The 26,281-nt window shown below is 41.0% G+C and overlaps 2 protein-coding genes across 2 annotated transcripts; both read left to right on the forward strand.

Annotated features, from left to right (window-relative positions):
• The first annotated feature begins 1,021 nt into the window (after window positions 1–1,021).
• Window positions 1,022–18,419, forward strand: LOC107079622 (uncharacterized). The gene is made up of 6 exons (XM_069186144.1): window positions 1,022–1,330; window positions 6,802–6,978; window positions 11,687–11,774; window positions 12,927–13,023; window positions 14,059–14,161; window positions 15,517–18,419. The coding sequence occupies exons 1-5, from the start codon at window positions 1,091–1,093 to the stop codon at window positions 14,156–14,158; spliced, it is 702 nt and encodes a 233-aa protein (XP_069042245.1). The 5' UTR covers window positions 1,022–1,090; the 3' UTR covers window positions 14,159–14,161; window positions 15,517–18,419.
• A 369-nt stretch (window positions 18,420–18,788) lies between these two features.
• On the forward strand, window positions 18,789–26,281 carry tspan37 (tetraspanin 37). Its single transcript, XM_015365465.2, has 7 exons — window positions 18,789–19,246; window positions 20,166–20,363; window positions 20,895–20,969; window positions 21,535–21,633; window positions 22,150–22,302; window positions 23,001–23,084; window positions 24,789–26,281. The coding sequence occupies exons 1-7, from the start codon at window positions 19,187–19,189 to the stop codon at window positions 24,873–24,875; spliced, it is 756 nt and encodes a 251-aa protein (XP_015220951.1). The 5' UTR covers window positions 18,789–19,186; the 3' UTR covers window positions 24,876–26,281.

Here is a 26,281-nt window from a genome sequence, read left to right on the forward strand (position 1 = left end):
ACGTACTCAGCGATAGTTTAAGAAAATATGATACAGAAACTGGGAAGGCTAATTATGCACTTCAGGGTGAGGAAACCAGTAGATTATCTTCATCCACGATTTGGATAAATTTAGAAAGCGCTGAGCTGGGTGATGGAAAATCACAGAGCTGCAGTATTTCTGCAGTGTTTGATGTACACTATAACGTGAAAGGAATAAGTGAAGCCAAACAATGGACAGGGGCTTCTTCAGTCTGTTTGAAATGGTTCTATGAAGGAGTGAATCAGAAAACTGGTTGACCTTTCAATTTCAAGATGATTTCTTACTTCACTCTTACCTCATATTTTCAGGAACAAGCAAAATTCCAACACTGAAACAATTGTTGGAATTGTTGGAATTGTTGAAAAGAATTAAAACAATGGTAAAGAAGACTATTAAGGATACTATTAAGAAACAATAAAGGTTATAAATGAGAAGAAATTGGTCTCATCTGGCCCATTTGGAATTTAGTAAATTACTGATCACAGGATCTCATTTAAGGCCATTTCTTGAAGGAAGCCAAAGTATTGGCATCAGCCACAGGTCTCAGTAGCCTGTTCCACATTCCCACCACAGGTAAAGAAGTGCCTCCAGAATTTAAATGCACCTTAATTTAAATGTAAGGTATGTGAATGCTGTTAGGTTGCTAACACAACCTGAGAAATGGAAACTGAAACTCAAGCTACTTCTAATTAAACCTACTCCTGAAACTGGCATCTTATATCATTTTTCACACACCTGCTTTTGGCATTTGACTTTATCCATAATGTAGTCCGATACTAAGTACGGATAGGCAAGGCAACACTGCTTTTGGCACACAGCCCAGCTCCCACAACCAAAAGCCAAAACTCGCTTTCCTTTCATAAAATCAGAAAGAGCCAAATGCTTTTCTGAGCACGCCCCTTTCCTGTCTTATTGTGTAAACTTTGTTGTGGGAGGACCCTAAAAAATCAATAAATTTTATAGTCTGAGGACAACCTGTTCTACTTCAGTGAGTCAGGGGAATAGTGGATTGTTCGGTCACCGTTTACTTATTCTCTGTGCTTATCAGTGACATCAAGTTAACTCCAGGATGCCTAGATCCAACAAGACTGTGTGGAAATTGGTATGTGTGGGCTTAATGGTGCTCTTCCTGTTGGTTATAATTTGTATTATTGTTGCTATATATAAAACGAAGGAGAACTCATCATGGGAGGAAGAGAAGAAAGATCTTGAGAAGGTTTTGGAGGAAGGGAGACAAAATCAGACCAAGCTCGAAAATGATGTAACTGAAAAGCTGAAACAACTGCAGCAGTGTGAAGAGACCCTGAAGGTGAGTATCCTCTCCCTTAATATTAAGTTCCACATTGTGTAAGATGGCTGGTAACTCAATGACTTGTACCTCTCTTCTGACTTCTGTGTTTTCAGTTTGTCTTCTGAAGCATTTTACCGAATTAATGATGCTTTCACATTTTATCTGTTTATTATAATTAACCATTTGAAAACATGCTTAAGGTCACCATCTTTAGTACATGGGATTTTCCATGTTACTAGTCTGGTTTCCTAGTTACACATTTTCTCACAAGATAGCATGTTACCTCAAGTACTGTATACAGAGTATTGTGCTTTATTAGTGGTTACATGAAGTATCTTGTTCATCTATGAACACCTGGATAGGAACACCTGGATTGGGAACTCTCTGTGCCTGAGAGCAACAAGGAATGAATTACTTTTCAATTCAGTTTTACTCCAGCTTTTTCATTGGCTGGGAGGAATTTGTTTTATGGCCCAACACAACAAAAACAATGAAAAAACAAAAAAAACAATGAAAACAGACAAACATCACCAACAAAGCAGACAGTACAACAGTGCCTGAGGAAATAAGAGAATTATTTTACATTAGGTAAGAAGGACGTTGCAGAAGGGATGGAAGTTTTCATGAGTCTCTTTTGATTACACCTGGGGACACAGAGGTGTCTCGCAATCGTGAGTATTGTGAATTCACAGTGAAGGGCCAGAGTCACACTATTCTTGAGTCTTTTTGCCATTTTCACACCCTGAAATTTGTAGAAGGCATTTAGGCTGATGTGATTTTCTGCTTCTCGTCACTAATTTTCCAAACCTATTACAATCTGGGTCCATTAATAAGATGACCAGTGCTGTGTCATCAGCAAACTTAGTGAGATGTCTGGCTGTGTGTTTGCTCTTTCAATCTTAGTGCACAAAATGCTCAATAAAAAGGACAAGACACAGCCCTGAGGTGATCCTGAGGAAGTGAAGTAACCATTTTCTCATTTTGACCAGTTGAAACCTGTTTCTAAAGATGTCAGGAACCTATCTGATCATATTACTATTTAATGAGACGTTCTTTGAGGACATCCTGTGTTGAGGAGTGATTGTATTGTATTATTTGTTGAGGAAAACTCAACAAATACGTTTTTTACAAATGGTCTAGACGCCAACATTTAACACTGTGAGGAAAATTCACCTTTCAGCAGGAGAATGACCAAAGGCATAAGGCCAACATACTTTTTCATGATGTCATTTCTTGACAAACTATAAATACTATAATAAACCTGTCTTTCTTGCCTTGCTTGCATTCATCTTTCTGCACCTTTGCAGTTACCTATTGGTTTACTTCCTCATACTACAGACAGGTGGTTGGCTCTTAGTAAAGTTTCTTATGCCTAACTTCTCAAACAGCTTCCTCAATGCATTTTCATATTGATGGTTATTTCTCATGAAATGTCATTTGGAATTCAACACAATGGCACAGCAATGGAGGAGAGTGGATACTTCCTCAAGGCAGTGTAGCTCTTTGATGTAGCCATTTACAAGGAAAGGATAATAAAAGCAAAATATACAACTGCTTAGCTTCAGGAACATATGGAGGACAAAAAGTGCATTACTCCGGGAAAAGTGAGCATTTCAATAGAAATGGAGAGCCATGAGGAGAAGGTGACACTTTCTTTCACTGCTGCAGGAGAAGACTCATTTCTAACTGGGAACAAGGACAAAACCACAGGGATCAGAATACAGACCTGCACCCTGCCGTAAGGGTAAACATAAAAGTCACTGGTGTATAAAATCCATATAAAAGCCCAAGGAGATGTGAATGTCAAGTTCAAATTAACGGTGATTTTCAGCTTCACCAATAAGAGAAATTATTTTACCTCCAAGATATCGACATCTGGCACAAAAATCTCAAGCATAATAATGAAAGATCTTGTGTCTCATGGAACAACCTAGAACAAACACCAAATTATTTTCCAACCAGTTTAAAATCATTCCTTTTCATTATTGTCAAAGTGACGAATAAGGAGAGCTGAAGATGCATGTGTTCATGAAGAATGAGTACAGACATCATTGCAGGAGACATTAGACAATGCAACAGCAAATGTAGCTTCATCAGGAGAAAAATAACAACTAAAAACATAAGAAAGGTTACAAACAAAAGGAGGCCATTTGGCAGTTAGTAGCTTATTGATCCAAGGGAGTCATCCAAAGTATCAGCTTCAACCACATGACTGGGAGGCTTGTTCCATACTCCCAATACCCTTTTGGTTCAGATGAGCCTCCTTTTTTAAATGCACTTTCATAAAGTTTTCTTGTGAGGGAGTAGGAGATGGCATAGATAGAAATCCACTTATTAAGGAGGAAAAGCTGGGTATCAGACACACCTGGGCTGGGGATGGGATTCCACATGAGGGAAAGGAGCAAGCAGAAAGACAGGCTTCTGCGTGGAACTGGCCTTTCCCCTAAATGAATGAGAAGGTACTCATGTAAGAACATCCAGGAGGAAAATTGTGTCATTCGGTGTCTAAGCTTTAACATGAAAGGAATAAGAGTGAGAGGTACACTGCAGTGTGATGTGTGTGGTTCTCAGCAACTTGGAGCTCTTGAGAAATTGATTCGTTAAGACTGTACTGAGGGACATCAAAGATGTGGCCTTAGAGAGAGCATAAGAGGTATGAGAGAGAGGACAACAAACTAGCAGCTGCTCCTGCTGTGTCAGGAATGCCAGAGTGGCTGGTAGTGCAATGTCCTGGCCAAACTGAGTCAGCCCATTTACTCACCACAGGGACAGAAAGAGTACACCTTTGGAGAAGAGAACAAAGAATAGAATGAGAAGGGTTCACCGAGTTTAACTGAAGAATTGAATGGACAGTGATTAATGAATTAAGGACTATGATTTGGTGACAGGGACGACGTGGAATGAGTTGGGTAGAATATAGTTTTCCAGTGTGTAATTAGTGAAAAGGGATTAAACAAACATCAGGAGAACAACCTAGACAAAGTTCAATCTTTCTCTACTTTTCAAAGTTCCCTGGGAGGAGAGCAATGATAAGAGCTTGCCCAGAAGCTCCTACGCTCCTCCAGTGTGGAAAATTAAGATGAGTTTTAAATAAGATGGCATATGCAAGTGTGGTTGTGTTACTGTGGTTTGTTTCTATCTTCATTTTGAAGCAGCCTGCTGTGGTATCTTTGAAAACTTTGAAGGCTTGGATCAAGTATCCTTATAGTCCGATGACTAGGATGTGGGATGTGTGATACAAGTCACAGATGCAAGTTTCAGCAAGTTGCTATCATGCTGTGTGTGCTCTGCCACAGTTTGTTGGCAGGCAAGAGTTTCTCTACGTTTCATCTTTGTACCCAGTGAAAAGGATGTGACTCACCACCAAATCAGTTATAGCAGCCACATCGAAACGGAAGAAAGGTTTTAGAACAGATTACCTAGGAAAGGTTTCAAATTTAGAGGAAATCATTTAGCCCATCCGAATTGTTTTAAACATTGTTTTTATATAAACATGGTGCACATTCCGGAAAGGTCAAAGCCAATTTTCCTCAGCAATAAAACTGTGGGCTTGCATTGTGGGTGGGTATGGGAAGAAAGCTGGAGGGAGGGTGGGGCGGGTTTGTTCTGCATTTTGATGACTGTTTTTTGAATGTGTGCTGTTGGCCAAAGTGAATAATGAAACCTATATTGAAAAGTTGATTAATGATGGCTGGACATTCAGCCCTGTTTGTTTCTGATAGCAGACAAATCTTGGACAGGTTTTAGAAGGGGTTCCTTGTAGTCCTATTTAATTAAGAGAATAGGGATTAAATGTTGATCTGTTTGTGTAAGGTATGCCATTAAGCCCAGGAAATAATTTGGACCAGAGGTCGAGTTTAGCTCATCTCCCCCCAGATATAGGGAAGGGCCTGCAGAGCTCCTAGTCTAACAAGTTGTCGTTTACATTCATTTCATTTTATTAGATTACTCTGATGAAAAGCTATTATCCCTGATGGACTAGAGACCCCATCCAGGCTGTGTCCCCATTGTGTTCCCCATGCTTCTGGGGGAGGCTCCCAGACGTCTCTCTTGTGACCCTTCCCAGGAATAAGCAGGTTTCCGATAATACATGTGCAGGGATGCAGCGCAGTCCAGTGAAGGTTTGAAATGAGTTAATTGCAACGAAGATGACTACTTCTGGAGAACACTGAAGGAGACGCACACGAGATCCATTTCTAACAGTGCTTTTAATTGCAACAGTGTTATGCAGGGTTTTCTTGTCCAAGTCCAGCAATGTTCACCCTATGATATTACCACGAATGGCGGTTTAAAAGCAGTAAATCCCCTTGTGGCTCCGTTCTTCCTGATGATGCTATTCCACCTTTCAGCTGTTTCTGAAATGTCACGTACAACAGCAGGTGTCTGTTTAAAATTCCCTCAAGCCGGGTCAGGAGTAATGACCCCAGGCCAGAGCCGGATGTCTTCACAGGGATGATGCTAAATGGACTGGAAATGTTGTGCTGTGTCACAGCATTTTAAGGTAGGCTGCAGTGTAAAGATCAGGCTGACTCCCTTCACCTCATAGTACAATGAAGCTTTAAGGTGTCTAACCCCTGTGTGGATGAACATATGACAGATCCACTGGTAATTAACTATGGTTCCATGTGGACCAAAATTTCGGCTTGTGAAAGTTCATTTTTTCCTTTTCCCTTTTGTTCCTTTTGCTCTTTAGTCTATTTTCTTTGTACAGATCTACTGAGAAAAAGACTAGCCTTTCCTCACTTTACTCACTTAAAATCACTATTGGTCTTGGTAAGGAGCTGAAAATATGCCCGGTAAGAATAGTGCCTTTTCCTGAAAAAGGAGCAGTTGTGTAATTCAGCTTTGCTTGAAAGCAGAGGACTCCATGTCCAAAGCCTGGGAATTCTGCCAGGTACCTCAGACTGAGAAATGGAAACTGAAACTCAAACAGCTTGCAATATAGTTTCCTGGAACTGAAAGCTGTGAATTTTACTTGGACTCCTCAATCAAAAAGTTCCAGCTTGTTGCATTCCTCTTTGACTGTGTGGAGGATAGAAGTAGAGGAGGGCACAGTGACAGACCCAGGGCACTGCTCTGCTCAGGCACTTCTGGCACCCCTCTAAACCAGTCCAACATCTCGCCGCTGAACTTTGGGCCAATACTTTCTTGCTTTCCTCCCCTCATTGAGAGCTAAATGGTTTTCTGAACACACCCCTTTCCTGTCGCAATATTGCAGAATTTTAGGGGAAGTCCAAACAAGCTCCTGTTCTTGCTCACAAACACAACAGAAGAGAAGAGCGCAGTGCTTTGGTAGCTGGTTAACTTTCCTGCTGCTTACAGGTGTTTTTTTTCCTCCTCCCAAAATGGCAAGGACTAGCAAAGATATCTACTGTACAATGTGTATACTTGTGCTACTCCTATGGGCTGTAGCCACTAGTGTTACCATCATACTTCTTTCCACGACAGACACGATGAAAACTCTAACTCAGTGTAAAATGGAATTACAGAATGAAACTCAAAAGCACCTGCAGGAGAAGTCCTCGTGGGAGAAGGACAGGAAAACCCTTAAGGAGCTCCTGGAGAAAGGACGTGTAAATCAGACCAGGCTGCAGCGTGATCTTGCCATGAGCCAGGGACAGCTGAAGCAGAGTAATGAGTCCCTAATGGCATGTCTGCGGGACATGGTGAGTGATCTCTTCTTCCATTACTAAAAGCCCTGTACTGTGTAAGACCTGGAATGACTCTTACCTGTCTTGGTTTAACATTTGGATTTTTTTTTTTGTCTTATTTTACACTTTCCAGAGCTTTCAGATTTTTAAGGATGATGATCAGGAATTTTTAAGAGATCGCTTATGAATTATACACCATGCTGTTATTTATAAAGTCACATTTTTAATAGACTAGTGGGGAAGTGAGATTTGATTAATGCCAGAAATCTCAATATAAAATTACAGAATTACGTAAGAACATCACATAAACAGTTTCAGGATAGAAAATAAATATTTTTTCAAAAGAAATTATATCAGTGGTGATATCTGAAACTTCATAAGTCTTTTATCGGTCTTTAAAAACCAGTGACAAATATAAAATATATTGTTTTCCAAGATAATAAAAACCATTGTAAAAACATTTCCAAAGCATTGTGTTAGAAAAAAGCAAGGTATTTATAAATCCAGTAAATTAAAATAAAAGTAACTTTTTAGCTATGTTACGGACACTGAAGACATTGCTTTGAGATCTTTTATAGACATTTTAGGAATTATATAACATATTTAGTTAGTGACAACAATGTAGCAAATGTTTTGACAGCATAATCTGGTGTACACAAGCTTGTGTTGCCAATTCTTATGTTGAAATGTTATTTATATTTTCAAGCTTGATTGGAATTGAATTTATATTCTTATTCATGATTTCTACAATTTTGTTGCAATTTAATTTGGCTATCTGGATAGTGATTGCCTGGCATTAATTTTAAAGTCTGATCCAATTGGCAGCATGATGCTATCAAAATGAATGTTAGCAAACAAGCCACAACATGTTCTTGGTATTCTGCCAATTTTTGCCTGATAGTGTTTCAAATTATTGGAAATGACTTGCAGAAAAAGATACATTTGTACAGCCTGTCTCTAATAGTATCTGGACAGTTTGAAAATATTATTATTTCACTGTTTCGTGTAGGTCAAGAAGGTCAACGATTTTGTCAAAGTAAATATTGAAGAGTGAAGTAATACTGGTAATTTAAATTGTATATTTACTAATACGTTTTGGTCAAGGTATGTATGTATAGGAAATTTTAAATAATTCAAAGATCTCCTTATAAGGCAAAACAGATAATCAAGTATTTTCTTCACAAATGCTACAGAACATATACCATTTAATTTCTCAGAACAGATACATCAGAGCATAAATTACTTACAAGATGGTACATTCAATGCAGCTTGTACAATGTTTAGTTTTTTAGGTGTCTTAATTTAGTAGTCTTATTGGTGGTATTATACTATCCCAGAAAATATTATTTGCTCTTCCACACAAAGTATGCACTATGATGCAAGATCTTTGTAGTGGTTACTGCTACAGACCTTCACAAATTTGTAAATTCATCATGAATTAATTATGAAGTTGACAGAACCATTTTCTCAGGTAGAAGAAAATGCTTCCATACGTTCTGGATGGTGCATTATCATGCAGGATGACAATGACACAAAACATAAAGCCAGTGCAATCGAGGAGTTCAATCAGGAGAGAAAAAAATGGAAAATCTAAGATTGACCATTTCAATCTCTGGTGTTAAATCCAACTCAGCAGCATTTTAAAATGCAAAGAAAGAATAAAGACAACACCCTGAAATGATGTAAACTCAATGTGTCCCAATACCTATGATCAATTTGCATACTTGAACACAAAGTATTTTCTGTAAGTTCAATGGGATGAAATGTCTGCAAGACATAGCCCAAAAATGAAAATATCTATTATGCTTCAAACTGCTTCATTCAATTCAGTGTCACAGGGGATCTAGAGCCTATCTCAGCAAACAATGGGGAAGAGGCAGGGAACCCTGTCCAAGGACGGGACACCAGTCCATCACACTGACACACTCACTCGCACTGGGGCCAGTTTTCCCCGAATCCAGTGCACTGTGGGGGGAATTGATGTCACAGGGATCTTCACTTCAGCCACTCAAGCTCTTTGTTCGACGTAACCTCATGATTTAGGGGTGATAGGACTTCAACATACAGCAGGTGCTTCAAAGATCGTAAAGATAAGGTGGGAAGAGAAACTGTGATCCTACTCCCTCCAAAGGGTCAGAGCCCTGGAGCAGCCCGTTGTGACGAATCCAGTCCGGCTGTCACACTAACAGCAACCCAGCACCTTGACTTGCTGCTGTCAACACTGATGGGAGCAGAAAACAGGCATTGATAACTGTGAGGGAAGGGTGTTATTAATGATATACTTGCTGAAGATGCAATTTCATAACTTTTTTTCCGGCTGATTTGCACTCCTTGAGGTTTGCAAGACTCTTTCTGTTGGAATTAGATTATCAGACTGTTCTTTCCGTTAGTCACCTGTGTAAATACCTGTCCCCTCTTTTTGCTTGGTATCTCGTGAGATAGTGTTTAGTGTGCAAGAAAATAGCCAAATTAATGCAATTCCAATTGATTAGTAATGGGTCAAGCATCCCAATGATTACAGTAAGCTGTAGGATGAATATTAAAACGACAGGGATCAACTGGGTGAACTCTATGGTCATGGATTCGAACCAGGAGAATGTGACTAGCTGACTGTGACTGTGGAAACAACTCACATGCTGCTGCCAGAAGCAGAGGGGGGACCAGACTGCTGGACTCCTCTCAGTTCTTAGCTAAATGACAACTCCAACCCCTGTAGCTTTTGGGGTCTGAAGTCTTTCAGGGACATTCGTTTTTTTGAGGAGCTTTGAGGAGCCTTCAGCTTGGTAAAAGATGAATTGCTCAGAGTGTAGGAGTTTCAAAGGAGCTTGTCTGTCCTCTCATTTTTCTGCAGTGGTACAGGAGTCACTGCTGTGAGGGAGGATATAAAGAAATGGTTGGTGATTCCGAATCGAGTGGGAATAAAATTAAAAATGTTGCCTGCAGGATTTTCAGTTGTTTAGACGCACATGTTTATCATGCCAGTCAAACCTTCACCAAACCATCTGCAAACTAATTAAGTTTCACCAAAGAAAGCAACACTAAATAACTGTGGATGGTACAGTAGCTTCAGCTGATTCATTGAGCGTCTGTGTTCGCAAGCACAACGCCTGTCACCAAATGAGTTAGCCGAAAAGGAAAAAAGCCTAAAGAAAACGATGTGAATCACCACCAAATTAAGAACAGCCACATTGAGGTGGCAGCACCTTTTCAGCTTTCATGTTAATTAGTGCACATTCATCAGCTCAGCAGAGCCCATTTAAAAAAAGACACTATCAGAAAGAGTTACAATTATTATTTCTGTTGTTTCAAATGGTGCTTATTTAGAATAATACATGACAGCAGAGGTTAAAGTATGCCCTAGGGATAAGGTACTGGCTAAGGATAAAAATAGAGTTAGGGTTACAGTTAGTGTTAAGATAGTCATGACAGCACCTGTTATGTCTTTTGGAAAGCAGGTTATAAAGGATTGAGTATAGTCTTATAGCATGGTTATGAGCCTGGCAAGACGGAATTTGAATAAACAATTTATTACCATAATCACTTCAACTTGGCGTCCCCCAATCACTTCTTCTGTACTCAGTTGGGCCCCTGAAACTGCCCCCTCACCCCCCGGATGGGACATCAAAAGCAGGAATTGTGTCCCAGCAGTGCTGGTTGCCTTTCACACAGCTGGGTGAACAGGAGCAAATGGAGAAAGGACATTGCTTATCTGAAGCAATCTGAACAGCAAACTAAAGGAACAGACCTTTTAAAAAGATATTTTTACAGTTTTCAATTCATCGCTGGCCTGTTTTGGAAATGATGTGGCTGCAGTGAATGTTGTGCGGCTTCATGTAGCTCCTCTCTCAGGGTCACGTCCTGAATCAAACCAGCGCCTTCCCCAGATGGCGCCATTCCAGAATGTCCTTCTCTTTTTAGCTAGCTTTCATTCTTTGTTACTCAGTAACTGAAATCTACATTTGGTTGTATTTGCGTCAGCAAAAATGAAGGTCATGACATGCGATTGGCAAAGCAAAAAAAGGTTACTTTTTGCTAGTTCAACAGCTGCAAGCATCAAATTAAGTGGAGGGATGAATCACTAAGTGATGTCTAGGGAGTTACTCTATTAGCTTTGTATCCGATCATAATATATCATCCTAAAAATGTATTAATCATCCTGAATGCCTTTTTCCAGATTTGAGATGTGTATTAAAGCTGGCAGACATAACGTGTATAATGCATAGATTCTGCCACTAGGGAGGATCCAGGCACTTTTCTACAAACTAGCTAAACAAGCTAGTTCCTTCCATGCTTTCAAGGGATATTAAGCAGTGAACGTTCTGTGGAGCCTATAGTTCTACTGTTTTCCCAGAATGATTGCGTAAGCTGGTCTTCCTGGTGATGTAAAACCTGCTGGTCCAGAGCATTTACATGTTCGAGGGCCTTACAAGGAATTTGGTCCGTTTTGTTTTCATCAAGGCTGTTTTCATAGCTGCCACATGTCTGCAGCTCCTGAAAGCACAGAAGGGTTGTGAGACACACTTAATCTTTTTTAGCTTTAAGCCAACAATGGCTTAAATGGCAGGGTTTACAAGAGCCATAAGAACTTTAAAAAGGTTTCAAGCAAGAGGAGACCATTTGACCTGTCATGACTGCTTAGTAGTTAGTAAGTCAAGCTAGCTGGTTATAATATTCCTTAAACTGAGGTCTGTACTGAGTGAATCTTTTGGTTTTTCTTTTGTAGAAACTATTAAATGGAACCAAAACATTCCTGCAAAGAAAAATTGATGAGGAACAAAAAAAGTGTGCCAATGACAAAAAGCATCTAGAAGGTAAGAGAACATAGTTCGCTGACAAACAGGATGATCTCAGGGGTTCCTCTGCCAGGCTTTGGCTTTGACTAAACTTCCTGAAGTTCAGTGGAGTTTTCTTAGCAGCGCCCTTCCTTCTAGTCATTCTCAGAAAAAAAAAAACATGAATCCTAAAAGCTCTGGACAGTTTGTTTCTGCACTAGGAGATTAACAAAGCTGTTCAATTTCCAGAACAAAAAAATAATAACTCACCTACTGTAGATTGAGAGCTGAAAGTAATTCCTTTCCTGCTGCAAGAGAATTTGGATCCAGAGAAGAGAACCTATTTTGAAATGTTCATAATTAACTGCTTGGCATGTAAATACAGAATTGATGGCTGTTAGAAATGTATTTTACCACTTAAGATGTGAAATTATCTTTACCTTAACAAAAACCCCAGGTCTCTGGAGGAGTACACACCAGTGATGGCCCACTGCATAAATAGCACAGAGAGGGAACTGGCTGATAAGAAATCCCAAGGACATGCAATGCTTTTTAAATTGAAAGCCATGTGGAGAACACAAAGGACCTGCCCTCTTAAAACTGGGCTGTCAGTTGTGATCAAGTGGATTTACAGCTCCTATGTAAAAAAGACTGATATCTTAGCATTGAAATTAAATCAATAGCATGTTTAAGACAGGACTACACCCTGATCGAGACACCAGTCCTTCTCAGAGATACCAATTAACCTAGTCAGCACCTTTATCTTTAATACTGTACTGAATTCCAGAGCAAACTCCTGCTGATGCGGGAGAAACAGAAGGTTTCCAGTCTGGGGTTGACTTGTGAGGCAGCAGCACAAACCCTGGCTGCTGTGTTTCCCCATTTTACATACTTTTAAAACAAGAGTCTCCATCCCTGGTCCTAGAGAGCTCCAATCTATTTTGTCTGAGAGGTCTTCCTGAGTCATTGAAATAATTTATTGAATTAAGGGAACTCTTGTTCTTCTCAGTGATCTCCAAATTACTTAGTTTAACAAATCAGGTGTTTAACTGACCACAGTAAAAGCATTCCCAGTCTCTAGACAATGATAATATAGTGGTGACCTATGAAATCTGCCAGATAGGATTCTGCAGGTCTTCTAATAGAAAAAGTTCCTGAACAAACTTGAAATCTCCCCTTTTACATTTTCAGATACGTTGACTTCAGATTTTCAACAGAAGCTCCAGGAAGAAAAGAAAAAGTACAAGCAAGAATGTGAAAAACAGAAGAAAGAGCTGGGCAGTCAGGGGTGAGTATATACCTGTTAGTCATTCAGGGGATGCTTTTATGCATACTCACTAAGAGACTGTGAGTTCAAACATCCTTCAACTGCCACTGTTCAGAATCGTGTTCAACATGATCTCCATCCTGGGTTGCAGCCAAGGGAATAAAACACAAAGAGGTGCAGTGATTTCCTTGAGGGAGATCTCAGTTGCACAACTAGGAATTGAACTGGGAACTTAACTTCAGCCCTTTGACCAAAGGTCTGTTTTATACTCAGTAAGCAGACTCTCCAGATTATTTTCACAGCCATGTATTGGCATGAACGGGTTTCACTGGTAGTGTAATATGCAGTGTTCATCATTCCATCCGAGCAAACAGATCCACTGTCGGCACAAACGCATCTGAGACTCCAGGCTTGGCTGCAGGGTATCTCCTGCTACTTGAAATACTCGGGCTGTGCTACATCCCAAGCCAACAAAAGATCACAAAGACAACATTTATGTGTTTTTAAAAGACTAAGAAAACATTATAAACATTTTAAGCATCATTTACATAAAATCATATAATCAATTGTTTTAAAACACTGGAAAACAATCGTTAGAAAATTGTTATCAAGCCGGTCCTGTGTGGTATTATCAGGGTGTTTCTGCCTTGTTCTCTATACTATACAGAAACATCTTTCAAATTTTCTTTAGTAACATATTTCAAATGAGACAGGTTTATGTTTTTGAACTGCATATATAGGTACTGATGTACATATCATTTCAACGTGGTTAACTGAAAGCAGTTGTGTTGTTTTCCATTCTTTCATACTTTTTGTTGTGGCTACTTTGAAGATAATGAGGTCTGGTCTGCTCGCGTATTTGAAATTGTATCTTGGACAGCAGTTCAAACCCAGGTGCTTGAACATTAATATGCATTTAACGATTCATAGTGGTTTAACTAAGCTGCTGCTTAAGGCAAGACCCTGCATTGGAATTCAACATGGCATTGCTTAAGGTGACACCTATAATCTCTCTTTGGAAGCTGATAATCACAAACAATGTTCTTTTACTTCCAGTGAATCTTTAAATGGGGCATCTGGTGGGCACAAACCTGAATACTGCTGCTTCATTTATGCCTTGGGTGTAGCAGTACTAATGACCCCTCTCCTTTTTTGATCTGTGAGTATTACTTGTAAGGACAAGTGTGTCCTCAAGCCAGAAATACTGTATAAAATGTGCTACTAGTTATACTAAACTCGAATTCTAAGTTTAATGGTTTTTATGACTCTGTGACACACTCATGGGTTGGGGCATCATAGGTTTGAATAGACAGGTCCCATGCAAACAGGCACAAATGCATCCATATGGTACAAACAAGTGCTTTCATTTATTTTGTAGGGAAAATTATCCAAATAACACAATAAAAAACCTAAGCTGCTCTTTGAACTATTTCCTTCTTCAAAGTCCCTCTCTGGAAATAACCAGTAGCTAAGCAGCTTACTGGCTTTCCAAAAACTTGTAAGACTGTCTGAGAGTTTCAAAAAACCTCTTCTAAAGTTCCTCTTCAAAATTCACAAGTTCCACAGTCACAGGGACCATGGTTGGTCACTTCCTTCTCTGTCAGGTGAGATTGCACACAGAGGATCTGCCCTCTGTCTCCAAACAGCAGAAGCCTCTGCTTCCTGATTTTTAAACTGGCACCTGACCAATCATCTTCTCAAGACTGGTCAGGTGACTGAGGGTGGCAGCTCATTCCCCAGGGCTGCATGAGAACCTACTGCCCTCTTACAACAGGGGGGAGATTGTTTTAAAATCGAATTATCAAATACGCAAATGCTAAGCTCCCAAATCGCTCAAAGTGCAAATGCACAAGATGCACACTTAGAGAACAGGTGGAGCTCTATGGCTCACACTTTGCTGGTTCGACTGTGGATCATGCCACTGTCCAGGAAACCATTGGATGTTAGTTGACTACGGCCCTCTCAGCTGTCTCCTGCTATTCTTCCGGCACCTGCAGGCTTGCAATGATTTCAGAGAGAAGCACAATCACTGCCTATTCCACTGTAGACCACTACAGAAGTCTTAGTAAGCAAATAGTAAGAACATAGGAAATGAGAGGATGCTTATCAAGGCCGTTAACTGAACCTCAAGATCTCCTGCTGCCATTTTTTTAAAGAAAACAGGGTATCATCCTCAACTTGTGTGTAGCTTGTTCTAAACTCTAACATTCCTTAATTGTTTAATATTGTAGGAGTACCAAATTATGGAGATTCCAAGTAAATAAAGAAAAAACATGTATATTCTACTTGATTAGGCACTGCCTTCATGTGACAGTTCTTGCTGTATTGTTCGATTTTAATTTCAGAACTTAAAGTTTGATTATTCTTTCATCTGGGGTGGAATAGTTTAAACTGAAATCTCACCGCTAACAAATCTGATAAGATCTTTTTGTGGTTGAGCAGACTTTCATTTTAATTTTAAAACTGTGAGTACCAATTGAACTGACTTTTTTTCTTTCTTAAACGATGTCCTAGGAGGGTGTGGCAGAAGAGGCTTTGAGTGCAGAGCTGTGAAGTATGAAGAAGACATCGCTCCCCAGCGCAGCAGAGCTCAGTTCCCATGCCTTGACATAGAAGAATGCAGTAGTGCCACATTAAACTGCTGATACATTTTTAGAGCACCTCACCTTATTATAAGGGATCAAAAAAGCAAACCGAAAATGGTCGCTACGCCACCTACTCTTTGTACCTGTATTTATCTGAGAAAGAGAATTGAGTAAAAGGAGAAAGGAGTGAGCATTTAACCTCATTTCAAAATCATCTGCTTCAGTACATTGGACACTTTTTGGGTCACATGATGGCCTTGTTCTAGAATGTCTGCAGCATTAAGAGAAAATTGCTCGGGTGGGAAAGGTAAAGTATTAATACAATATGTACTGAATAGGACAGGGTTAATTCAGTGACTGTTCTATGTTCTCAAAGCTCAGCAGTCTGAAAAGTTCAATCATCCAAAAAGGTATTTTATACAAAACTTTAATACTGTTTGTACTTTTAATTTTTTAACATGAAATAAAACACAATAAGTAATGCCAACCCTATCACCCTGTTTTACCCCTTCCAAATCTCCATGAATAACGCAATATTAAAGTGGCCAAATTTTGTACTATAGATTATATACTGGGAAAAAAACTGAACAAACTAAGAGATGCTTTGTGATCTGACTACGTGATTTAATTCTGGCTTCTGTCTACAGTGCCTGTAGAACATCTACACACCCTTTCCAAGGCAATACATTTTGTGGACCAACAGCCTGAATTCAAGACATTCAATCAGAACTTATTTTATCTCTATTTTCACATTGTTACACACAACCTATCTATGTGGGTTCTAATGCCCCAATATAGTGAGGGGGACGCTATACTGTAAAAAGGCGCCATCCTTCAGATAAGACGTAAAACCAAGGTCCTGACTCTCTGTGGTCCTTAAAAATCCCAGGGCGTTTCTCGAAAAGAGAAGGGGTGTAACCCCAGCGTCCTGGCCAAATTTCCCATCGGCCCTTACCAATCATGTCCTACTCATAATCCCATCTCTGAACTGGCTTCATCACTGTTCTCCTCCCCACTGAGAGCTGGTGTGTGGGGTGTGTACTGGCGCACTATGGCTGCCGTCACATTATCCAGGTGGTGGAGGGGATCCCCATTACCTGTTAAGCGCTTTGAGTGGAGTGTTATATAAGTGTAAGAAATTCTATGAATTAACTGTGGGTTGAGTAACTGTACATACTGTACCTCTTAGTAATGGCAACTGTAAGGTAGCTCTGGTATAACTGATTGCCTTGCAGTTGGAAAGATAGTGTAGACCTTCTATAGGCACTGTGCTTTATGTTATTTTAAACTGTTATATTCTCAACAGCTCATTCTGTGCCTTATACATCATAAGCATATGCTCATCTCGAGGTCATTTCCACTGCGAGAAATGATTTGATTTCAGGACACAGTCACGATGCATGTGTCAGCACTACAATAAGCTGTATGAAGAACTGTTTGTTCTTACCATTGTTCTGACTGGCTGGAAGATCACACTATATGTTTATACCAATAGTGTATGATGAAGCAATTGAAAATGACTCAATTGTTTTGAGCCGGGAGAATACAACACTCTGTACTTTTTTCACATGATTTATAAGCGTTTTTTTATACTTCTTCAAAACTGCAGAGCCTAGGTTTCCAAACTTGAGGGGTCAACATGTGGGTTTCTGAGAATGTCAAGCACTTTGACGTGTGTGTTTTTAACTGCTTAGTGCAGTTGTATTTGATACAACACTTCTGTAGAGGGAACACTGTTTTTATGGAGTCTATTTTCAATGTAGAAAATGCTGACAGTAAAAGTCATATTTAAATTCTGAGGTTAACGCACCTTGGGTAAGAGATTCACTGTATTGGAAATAATCAGGTTTTGTCTATATGGAAATATATATTAAGGCTTTAATAGGCTAGTCTTTAAATGACAGATTTTTTAAATCTTTAACTTTTTAAGGCCCTACACACCAAAGCCCCACTCGTACTCGGTACTTGGCATCTCTGACCACTCCCTACGTACACAGCAGGGGTCTCCACTCTGCACCTTTTAGTAGCGCTTTCTGACGCAGGGGTGTCTCTGCGCCTGCGCTCGGCCGCCCTGCTCCAGAAGCCACTCCCTGACACTGAGACATGTCATCTCTGACAGTTTGTAACTTCTACCCTCTTTTTTTCTTGTTTGTGTGTGTTTTTGTTTATACCATGTAAAGCGCACCCCAAACGCTGTTGGTTTACAGGGGAACTGAAATAAATCCTTGTAATTTTTGTATCGGATATTTTTGTATTTTAAATTGATAAAGTATTTTAGACGGTAGGTTTTTAAAAATCTAATAAATAAATTCAACGTCTAAACTGACCAACCACCCAAAAATATGAGCATGGAAAGAAAATAGGCAAAATATCTTTACACCAAAGAAACTACTGGGGATTCAAATACATCACAGGTTTATTGCAGTGGCAGACATCAGGTCTTGGAGAGTTTATATGTTGGTACAGTATATGTTCTGTGGCTGATTTCCTCGTGAATTTGAAAGTTTCTTTGTCTATGAAAGCATTACTTCAATAAAATAATGACTTGAATGACAAGCAACTGGTCACCACAGTATTCAATACCAGAACACAAACTTCTACTCTGTGCATTTTTACACTTTCTCAGTAGCAAACAAAGCGAATGTGCCTAATCAGAATAATTATTCGACACTGTCCCATCGCCAATTCTCAACAAATACATTTTTTCTTTGCTTTTTTGTCAGTAGCAAGCATAGTTATGACAGGACACCACACACTGCAGTTATATCATTGTAAACCTGATTTTTACAGAAAACTGTTAATTTACCTAAATAAAGTTGGTCTTTCAATGGATGATGTTGTCAGTTGATTCACTTTAAGGAGTCTAACAATCGTGTGACGTGTTTGTCTGTGCCTGCCTACATCAAACAACTCATTTTTCTCATTTCGAAATTTCATAGGCGGTAAAGTAATGAATTATGGCGAGGGCTGTCTCCCCAATGGACGATGTCATCCGATCGGCCTGAGAACATCATGATCTTATTATGTTTTTATTAGTCTACGCCACAGCAGAAAAAAAAATAAAATAAAATTGAGAAGTGGGGATTTTCTGTATACTGTCAAAATATGTCAGTCAAATAAAATGTTTACATCCACGCGTCGCCTGATACGGTGTCCATCACAGCTGAGCTTGTTACTATTTTCCACTTGAATCTCACAGTACCACGCACACGCGTCACGAGTGAGTCAGGCGGCGTGCGCGGAGGCGGCCGCGCTGATACTTCCGCGTTTCCCCTCGGCCTGTTTCTTGCTTTCGGGGGAAGAGAGAAATACTGACCATTTAACCGGGGATTCAAAACTGCTTACGGCGGATGCATAACAAATTGGAGCTGTAATGCTAACGAGAGGAACGCGGACACCTGTTTCTTCTCTAGAAATGGCTGCGTGTACGGAGGAGCCGTGAGTGGCGATCGCGCAGCCCGTCAGTATATAAACAGCAACGCTGGACTGTTCGGACCAGAAGAAAGCAGCATGTGAAAGTACTTTCTGGGTCAAGACAATTGTTTTCTTTTTTCCTCCCTTTCTTGGCTCTTCTTAAAATTGCCTTCCTGTAGAAAGTCATGAGCGAACCGCGTCGGAGAGCCCAAGTGGCGCTGCGGATCATCACCCAGTTGCTGTGGGTAAGGAGAGCGGTTCACTGTTCAGGGGTGTTTGGATAAACTGGTTCGTACTACCCAACACTCACTTTAGAGAGTGAGGCGCTGTGGAAATGTATTCATGGCAGTGTGTTCGTCCATAGGCTTGGAAAATCCTTGTTGCGATTTTTTGTAATTGGTCGCAAAGCTGACACTGCTTTGGCATAACTTTGTCAAGCTACACCTCGTAATGTAGTGGGGAAAAAGTTATAATGGTCCCCATTTTTATTCCATTTTCCGTCAGGTGGTTGCGGTGCCGGACGCTTGATAACCAAAGGTCGCCTCCTTCTCCGTGCGTAATCACTGAGCGTTTTGCTTTTACCCGTTTGCTGGAAGTTTAAAGGCTCCTGTCTTGCGAAAAGAAGGGCGGTGGGTTTCACATTAGAAAAGTTTTCCACCGGTGCAACCTAGCTGAGAAGACACCTTTGTTTTGTAACAAACGAAAAACTCAAGAGTGCAGAATTATGAAGATAAAATGAATTCCGTGAAAACCACGGAGGACGCCTTTGTAGGATAAATGTTCCCCAAGAGTTTATAAGGCCGAGTTCTAAGGTCATATGATTTTGGAAGTTTAAAATATAATGTATAAATGTCGGTCACTTCAGGAGATCTAAGGTTCTGTGTTCCCTTGTACATGTTGACGTTTCTAACAGAACTAATGGTGTAATTAGTGGCGAAAGTACTGCAAACCACAAGTACTCGAGAAAGGTTACAAATGAGAAGATCCTTCTAGTCGCTTATCAATCCAAGAATCTCAGCCGTGTGTTTCCTGAACGACCTGGACAAACTGGCCTCAGCAGCACAGACGGACAGTCTTTATCCACCAGTCCTTTCTGTAATGCGTTCTGTATTAAATCATGTCTCACAGGCATTTGGTTCATTTTGTGTTCTGTGTTTCTTGCAGCTCGCGGGATTGTTGGTGGGCATCAGCAGCGCCTACCTCCTCGTCAGGTATAAATACTGCTCGCTGTTCTTCCAGGATGTCTTCCCCACCATCCTCTTCCCCACCATCCTGGCCATCCTGGCTGCCAGTTTTCTGGTCCTCTCTGGAGTTGTTGGCTGCAGGGTGTCCAGCAAGGACTCCCCATGTCTCCAGGGTATCGTAAGTACAAGCCTGGAACGCCGTGCCTCATGATGTTAGACTGGGAGACAAGGGGGCCAAGCTCTTCACACCCATGTGTGTGCATCGGTCTGTGACTTCACATCTGTCTAGACTTTATATTTTATTCCAGTCCTGAACACATAGACTGAAGACCCTTTAAGGGCATGTTAAGTTATATTAAATGTCAGAAAAACCCTGAAGAGAAAAAACTGGAATGTGTCGGTTAGTATTAAGCATATTTATTCAGACCTCTGATCTCGGTATTTGGTGGAAGCACCTTTTGGCAGCATTTACTGTCATAAGTCTTTTTCAGTACGTCTACCAACTTGGCACACTGGCTTGGTGTAATGCTGCCAGTTCTTTGTTCAGGCCGTGTCAAGTGGCTTGGGGATCGCTTATGGGTGTTCTTGCGTCTCCCGTATGCCTTATCAGTGAAGTAGTTGCTCATCTTTCTTGTCGGAGCTTCCATGAGAGACACTGATACAACTTGATTTTGCTCTCATTTTGCTTTGTCTTTCTCTGGCCCTGCAGTTTGTGTACTTCCTCATCATCGTTTTCTGCCTGGTGGCGACAACAGCGGCTTTCGCCTACTCCAAGTCAGGGCAGGTACAGTAGCTGGAGCTTTCATTGTTTTTTTTTTAATATATGTTCCTGATGTCACCATGTCAATTAGGGAGGGTGAAAAAGTGGGGAACTGGCGGAGATGTTGGGTGACGGGGCAGTGGGGTTAAGGAGACAAATACCCCTGATTCTCTCTGTTAAAGTGATGCTGGACCAATCTTACAACAGCACACACTGTGGCCTTTCATGCTGCACCAGTAGTAGGGGAATCCCTTCCCCAAAAGATTCACTTTAATCGCCAGCACACGTCTCTTGCTACAGCCAGATCCTTAATGAAGTGATTAGCAAGCAGGATCTAAAATATGAAGGTGCCTATACCTGTATGTACTGCGCATTAACCTTTGTATATTAGAATGTAACATTTGTACTTGTATATTAAGACAAGATGTTGGCTGGCAGCAGCGGCAGTCTGAACAGGCTGTGGCGTGTGACTCTGGAAGGTTTTGAAATGGGTTTACAGCAGCACCAGTCCTTTGCCATTCTTGCTTGTTCCAGTACTTGAAGGTCAGGAAGCACAGACGAGTGACCTCTCTTCCTGGACCTCCTCTAGGTTGATTCAGAGCTGGCTCCTCTCCAGAGTGTCTTTGAGAGCTACAACGGCAGCAGCCAAGACCCTGCTGACCATGCTGTGGATTCACTCCAGAAGGAGGTAGTCATTGGGTGGGAGCTGTTTATTTTAGAGCTCACTTCCTTTATTTGTGGCCAAATTACTTGTTTTTCACAACCACGATAGAGTAACAATCTAAAGACTTTTCCCTACCTCACACAAACACCCCTCCGTGTTCCTGCTAGAGGGAGCCTAAAATACAGACAGATGGCTACAGTGGGAACCCCCTGCAACAGGGCTTTGACTGCTGTAGCAGCCCTCAACAGTCTGGTTTGTAAATGTGCAGTTTCATCATACAGCATCATGTTGGATTGCAACAGGTTACATTTTTATCATACTTGAATATTCAATGTATTCCATGTAGTCAGAATGTGCTCATCAGGATGCACAGATGCTGTTTGCTGCTTTCAGTGCAGTGTAGGGGAGTGGTGTCCTTGCACGGGACTGGACCTTGTTCTGAGCTGCCTGTAGGCTAGTCCAGTATTTGCAGGGCTGGTTCCAGTTAAAAGGTGCGGCGAGCGGAGCAGACGCTAACGCCCGGCCGCGCTCTGTCTGCAGCTGCGCTGCTGCGGGGTGCGGGGATTCCAGGACTGGCTGGCGACTCCCTGGTTTAACCACAGCGGCTCCCTTCAGGTTCCTCTGAGCTGCTGCAACTCCACCTCCCACAACTGCAGCGGCAGCGTCCACCAGCCGGAGCTCCTGTACCCCCAGGTACTGCCCCCTGCGGGACCCGGGAGACCCCGGGACTCTGCTGGGGTAATCTTTGACTAATTATCCAGCGCAAGGGGAGTGTGCGCTAGGGGCTCCTGTTTCGATGTCCTGTGAGCTGCCTGTATTGATACCACCGCATCCCACTACATTCTCACTTGGTTTACTGTGGGGGAGCTCTAGCTCTGTTAGCACTGCTACACATGTCAAACTACTTGTCATTCTTATGAGATGACCATCAAAGATCCAAGATTATGATTTGAAAATGCTTTGACACAGTTAATTGTGCAAAACAAGTGTTATTTGGCAGTTGTAGCTCCAGTTCATTTATTCTTGATTAATAAATCTACTTTAAAACTGATCTGACAGAAGGATTTATAGCTTTGTAGTTCAGTAGCAGGAATCGCCAAACCAGATCCATTCCAGCTGGAAAAGGTAACCATTAAAAGATATAGAACAATTTCTAGTTGGTTAAACTAAATAATTAAAACTAATGATTTAGAGATGATTGAAAACAAAAATCTGAATATCTTTCAGCCCTGGAGGGACTAGAGTTCCCTTGAGTTTTTATTATTTGACCATTAATTTGCAAATGTCCCCAGTCATGTGAAATGGGAGCTTTATAGTAACCTATAAATTGTATTGGATTGGGGCTCTGCTGGACCAAGGCTAAAGACTCTTGTTCTTTCCTGTTTTTTCAGGGTTGCCAGGAGAAACTTAAAGATGCTTTGACCTTTATTCTGCAAGTAACCCTCATCTCTGCTGCTGTGATAGCTATAATTCAGGTCAGTACTAATGAAACTTAAGGAGTGCAGTGCAAAACTATATGAATTCTTGTAGCATCCCAATGTTGTCTAGTTCAGGATTTTCTAACACGAAGCCTAAAGGGCTTCTGAAATTCCAGGTTCCCGTTCTTTCTGTCACATCTAGAATACTCACATGTCCTACCTGGTTTAAGAATTTAGAACTTGACTATTAAAACTGTGTAGATATTTAACAAGCAGTAAGGTATGTATCTAGAATGGTTAAGTGGTGTCCATTTACATTATCTTCTAGATTGATTTCTGAGATCATTTTTGCTATTATAATGTTTAAAAGCGTCACCAAGTGAACCTTTCTTGTTTAGCCACTTTGACCTGGTGTGTTTGGGATGCTGTATTTGCATTGTTTTAGCTGTATAAAATGAAAGCCCGTCTCGGCTAGCATGAGAGAAATGAAGCCGCAGTTTCAGTATTAATTAACTCTTTGTAAAGTATTTCAAGCCTACAGTACTTTTGACTTTTGCCACAGCCCTCATTAAGACAAGCAAACTGAATTTATATGGATGTCCTAACAATTCAAATTCCCTTGTACTAAAGATCCTGAAACAAAGTCTCATCTGCTATCAAAACTGAAGAAATTCAGTTCTTTTAACCTCGTATGATGCTCCATTTTGGTCTGGTTTCTGCTTCTTAAGCTCTTTTTGGGGCATTTATGTCCTTTTTATAGTGTTGCAACCAACACTATACATACTGAGGTCAATGCAGTATACACAGCTCTACACTATGTACCCTAACATGACTGACTTTATTTATACTCTCTGCCCAGCTCTTTCCAAACACCTTCGACTGCTCCTTTATAAATGTCTTTCAGGTGTGGCAGATTGCTGTGTTAGGGGGTGCAATGACAGTGCAAGGCCACTAGAGGAGGCCATTGAGACAGGATGTGTATGTAAATAGCATACAAGTATGCAGTTGTTCACTGGGTGTATTAAGGTGTTGCAGTGTGAGACTTCAGACTGGAATAGTGTAGGCTGGAGAAGTGGTGGTAGCTTTTCTCCAGATTAGCCTCGAGATCAAAATCCTGGAACTGTCCTGTATTTTGGATTTACAGTACTTCTTTGTTAGGAGTTTTTATCTGCAAAGACACCTGAACTCTGCTACCTCATCTGGGGACCTCAAAGGATATATCCATTGTTAACAAACTCCTCTATTCAAATTCTGGTTTTTGGCCTTCTTGAATGTCCTAGGTTGGGTTATTGCAGCTCTACATGCTACCCTCCCTGCAGCTGCAGTCTGCCCTCTGCTGTTCTCGCCATGAACCCACTCTCTCATTTCTCTCGCGCAGCTCCTGTATTGGACTTCTCTTTGGCTCGCTGCTTCTGGACACATCCAGTGCAAGACTGTTGTTCTGTCATATTGCTACCTGTCTCCATCACTCTGCATTTACTGCTGCTGGTCCTCGCAGCTCATCAGACTTATTTTTGCCATAGTGTTGTTTAGTGTTTCAGTAGGTTCTGAGGTGGCCCTCCTCTGGTTTTCTCTGAGTTTGCTTGGTTAGATCATTTTGCATGTTGCATTACATAACTGGACACATCGCCTGTGACGTTAGTGTTTCACTGTCCAAATTTCAGATATTTCATTAATCCCTCCTTGAATGAAGGCACCAGCAGGAGGGGAAGAAAACATCCCTCTACGATCCCCGGTTAACACTGCCTTCTGTATTGGCAGGTGATGGCTCTTGCCAGCGTGGTCCAGCTGATGAAGGAATACCCACTGCAAGAGTATCGGATCCTGGACCGAGACCCTTCCTCCTAGAGCAAGAACAGCCACCAGCAGCTCCGAATGTCCACAGGATCTCTGCTCTTCCATCACACCTGAGCTCTGACCCTTGTTTTTCACGGACGTTCTCCTAGCAAGCCATGTGAGGGCTTTGGCAGAGTGGATCTCCAGGACTGGGACTGGCCTGTACCCTGCAGAACCATGCAACACGCAGAGAACAGCATCACACCGGACAAAAAGATGTTGGTATATTTAATTTACTACAGGTTTATTTTGATCTGTGGATTTAAAAAAATCTCACCCATAATGAGATTTACAGAAAAACTTACTATGTACAGAATGGTCTTTTGCTACAGAGGTCAATGTGGATCTTTCTGTACAGCCCCACTGGTGGAGGGGGTGACCAGTTGATAACGGCGTTTGATGGCTGTTATTTAAAAGTGCATTAGAAGTGATGGTCAGGCACCTTTCTTTCTGCCATGTGTAGTGTACTTCTAGCATTTCGCCTCGGTCACAAAAGGAAAACACTTGTAGCACTGAAGAGGAGCTCACCTGTTTCAGCATGCTGCCTGGTTCCCAGTAATCAGAATTAATTGGTATGTGGATTGTGGTTTTTAAAATCTAATGGAGAATTTAATAAAAGGTCCCAGAGAAAGGCATGTGTAGCACTTTGCTGCTTGTTGTAAAGGTATTTTGTAATTATGACAGCCTGTTAACCTTTTCTCAAACTTCTAGGTCTCCTTAAGTAATATTTTTTTTTCTCGGGTTTTAAGTACACTAAGCTGCTGCATAAAATTGCATGACTGTGTTCCATTTGTGGTTGCAGTGTTAGCTGTAGGACAGTGTCTTCTTACTTGCTTCCTCCTGGAATAAACTCAACATGCTGTGCATAAATAATCGGGCATTACAGTAGTTGGAGTATTTAGTCGGATTCCTACCTTCCTAAGGAGGGTGGCTTGTTATTGCTTTCAGAAAAGGAAATTCTCTGCTCAGGGATGTTAGAGAAGTTGAAAGCAGTACTAATACTGGTTTGACTTGATTACCTTGGAAAGGGTTTATCTGATGGACCAAGTGTATAGCTTTCAGAGGGAGAAGTGGAACCCTTAGGTTCACGCTGTACTTGCAGGAGAGATTTCTCCAGAAAATAAATGAGGTTTGTGTTTTCCAGAAATGAGATGACGGCTACTAAAGCCGTTCAGTCCCAGTCCCAGCATTATCGAACGCCACGGTTTTTCTGGGACTTGTGGGTCGTCTTGAATGTTCTTGTTTCATTATTTTTTTTTCTTTATTTTCAGATAGGAAATTGCATTGTAACCCTTTTGCCGAATTGTTGAATGAGTACTTGTATTTTCCTGATGAAAGGGTAATGCTTGCGGAAAAATGCACTTTTTGGCACTTAATTAAAGTTATCTAATCCAGTACTAAAGGCACAGAATTTGCAA

This window comes from Lepisosteus oculatus, chromosome 29 (assembly GCF_040954835.1).
Source record: "Lepisosteus oculatus isolate fLepOcu1 chromosome 29, fLepOcu1.hap2, whole genome shotgun sequence".
Lineage (NCBI taxonomy): Eukaryota > Metazoa > Chordata > Actinopteri > Semionotiformes > Lepisosteidae > Lepisosteus > Lepisosteus oculatus.